General features: G+C 50.4%; 1 protein-coding gene across 1 annotated transcript; it reads right to left on the bottom strand.

Annotated features, from left to right (window-relative positions):
* Nucleotides 1-2078: 2078 nt before the first annotated feature.
* LOC144609385 (histone H3) lies at nt 2079-2621 on the bottom strand. Its single transcript, XM_078427848.1, has one exon. It carries the CDS (start codon nt 2619-2621, stop codon nt 2211-2213), a length of 411 nt encoding a protein of 136 aa, XP_078283974.1. The 3' UTR covers nt 2079-2210.
* Between the last annotated feature and the right edge of the window lie 53 nt (nt 2622-2674).

The raw sequence follows: 2674 nt of genomic DNA on the forward strand, positions 1-2674 counted from the left end.
GACTGACCCTCGCCGCCACCTCCGCCTGCAGACAGCTCACCAGGTGGTGGAACTTCTCCAGTTCGTTATCCGCCTTTTTAATGTGGAACTGTGATTCCGCCTGTACGAACCACAGGTGCGGCTGATGGGCCCAGAACGGCGGTAGGTGCACCTCGCCCGCGCTCGCTCCCACCTGCGACATGCTGCGTGTTTTCTTCGCGTTCGGGTCACCAATGTAGTGAGTCCACAACGAGCGTCTTTGTTCAAAGTCTTTATTCGAAGGTATTTGCAAACAGACTGCAGCTTTTGGACACACACTACTTAACTAGGTATAATAATCTAATCTCATCTTTCCAGCTGGTCGCCAGACACAACTATATCCCGTGCTCCCGCATCTCGTGCCTCGTTAGCCCAACCGAGGGTTCGAGACCCCCCCGCTAATCCGTATGTCCCTACAAGACCATGATAGAAACATAGAACAACAGGTGCAGGAGTATGCCATTCGGCCCGTCGAGCCAGCACCGCCATTCAATTTGATCATGGCTGATCATTCACAATCAGTACCCCATTCCTGCCCTCTCTCCATACCTACTGACTCCACTATCATTAAGAGCTCTATCGAACTCACTCATGAAAGCATCCAGAGAATTGGCCTCTATTGCCTTCGGAGGCAGAGAATCCACAGATTTACAACTCTGAGTGAAAAAGTTTTTCCTCATCTCTGTTCTAAAAGGCCTTATTCTTAAACTGCACCCCCTGGTTCTGGACTCCCCCAACATTGGGAACATGTTTCCTGCCTCTCGCATGTCCAATCCCTTAATAATCTTATGTTTCAATAAGATCCCCTCACATCTTTCTAAATTCCAGTGTATACAAGCCCAGTCGCTTCAGTTTTTCAACATATAACAGTCCCGCCATTCCGGGAATTAACTTAGTGAACCTACACTGCACTCCCTCAATAGCAAGAATGTCCTTCCTCAAATTTGGAGACCAAAACTGCGCACTGTACTCCAGGTGCAGTCTCACTCGGGCCCTCGACAACTGCAGAAGGAGCTCTTTGCTCCCATACTCAACTCCTCTTGTCATGAAGGCCAACATGCCATTAGCTTTCTTCACTGCATGCTTACTTTTAGTAACTGATGAAAAAAGACACCCATTTCCAAACTTGACACCATTTAGATAATAATCTCCCTTCCTGTTCATACCACCAAAGTGGATAACCTCACATTTATCCACATTAAACTGCGTCCCACTCACACAACCTGTCCAAATCACCCTGCATCCTCATAGTATCCTCCTCACAGTTCACACTGCCGCACTTGGATGAGAGAAAAATAGAAGAAAATGGGTGCAGAAGTAGGCCAATCGGCCCTTCGAGCCAGCACCACCATTCAATATGATCATGGCTGATCATCCAAAATCAGTACCCCGTTCCCGCTTTTTTCCCCATATCCTTTGATTCCGTTACCCCGAAGAGCTAACTCTCTCTTGAAAACATCCAGTGAATTGGCCTCCACTGCCTTTCGTGGCAATGAATTCCAGATTCGCAACAGTGGGTGAAAAAGTTTTTCCTCATCTCATTCCGAAATGGCATACCCCTTATTCATAAACAATGACCCCTGGTTTTAGACTCCCCAATGGGGTATACTATACCGAGGGTTGGACGGTCAATTTGATCAAATTAAACAGAATGAGAATTATCACCTGAATCGGAAATATCGAACCAGTTGCAGCAAAGTGGTGTCGAAATATCAGCACAACCCTTTCAGCGAGACCGTGCGTGGCTCTGAACAGAGCCGTTATGATTTCCGTTAGTTGCGTTAGCGCTGTGTGGAACTTTACTTTGTAGATGTAGATGCAGTAACTCAGTGACTGTGGAAGGGCTGATCAGCGACTGAGGTCCGCGCGGGGAAAGTGCGTAATAAAGGTGTTTGTTGTCCTTGAACCCAGAGCGCGAGAAAATGGGGCGCAGCGCGAACAGGGGCTGGTCTGTGCGCGGCGTGTACACAGCATTATGAGCAGCTTTGGCGTTTACATCGTAACCAGTTACTCTTGAATCACTGGAGTCAGACTCCGCTCAGCAGCAGTCTGTGGCATAAATTCAGTTAAAAACAGCGCGGAAGGAACAGAACATCAATGTAACAGGACATTAAGACAAAGGCGCAGCACTTTCTTCTGCCGGGTTAGTGGCTTTTAAAAGAGCCGTTTGTTGGCCTTGGTGGAGGTGAGGTTTAGGCGCGCTCCCCGCGGATGCGGCGGGCAAGCTGGATGTCTTTGGGCATGATGGTGACTCGCTTGGCGTGGATGGCGCACAGGTTGGTGTCCTCAAAGAGCCCCACCAGGTAAGCCTCGCTGGCCTCCTGTAGGGCCATGACGGCCGAGCTCTGGAAGCGCAGGTCTGTCTTGAAGTCCTGAGCGATCTCCCGCACCAGGCGCTGGAAGGGCAGTTTGCGGATGAGCAGCTCGGTGGATTTCTGGTAGCGCCGGATCTCCCTCAGAGCCACGGTGCCGGGCCTGTAGCGATGAGGCTTCTTCACTCCGCCCGTGGCTGGAGCGCTCTTCCGCGCCGCTTTGGTCGCTAGCTGTTTGCGAGGAGCTTTTCCTCCGGTCGATTTGCGCGCTGTCTGCTTGGTCCGGGCCATTCTCCTTCAACAGTCGGAGCACAGCGTGAAACACAGGCACTGAAATGATGGAG

Source organism: Rhinoraja longicauda, chromosome 34 (genome assembly GCF_053455715.1).
Source record: "Rhinoraja longicauda isolate Sanriku21f chromosome 34, sRhiLon1.1, whole genome shotgun sequence".
NCBI lineage: Eukaryota > Metazoa > Chordata > Chondrichthyes > Rajiformes > Arhynchobatidae > Rhinoraja > Rhinoraja longicauda.

Coding starts and splice junctions, on each gene's coding strand:
- LOC144609385 (XM_078427848.1), bottom strand. CDS start 2,621: ATGGCCCGGACCAAGCAGACAGCGCGCAAATCGACCGGAGGAAAAGCT.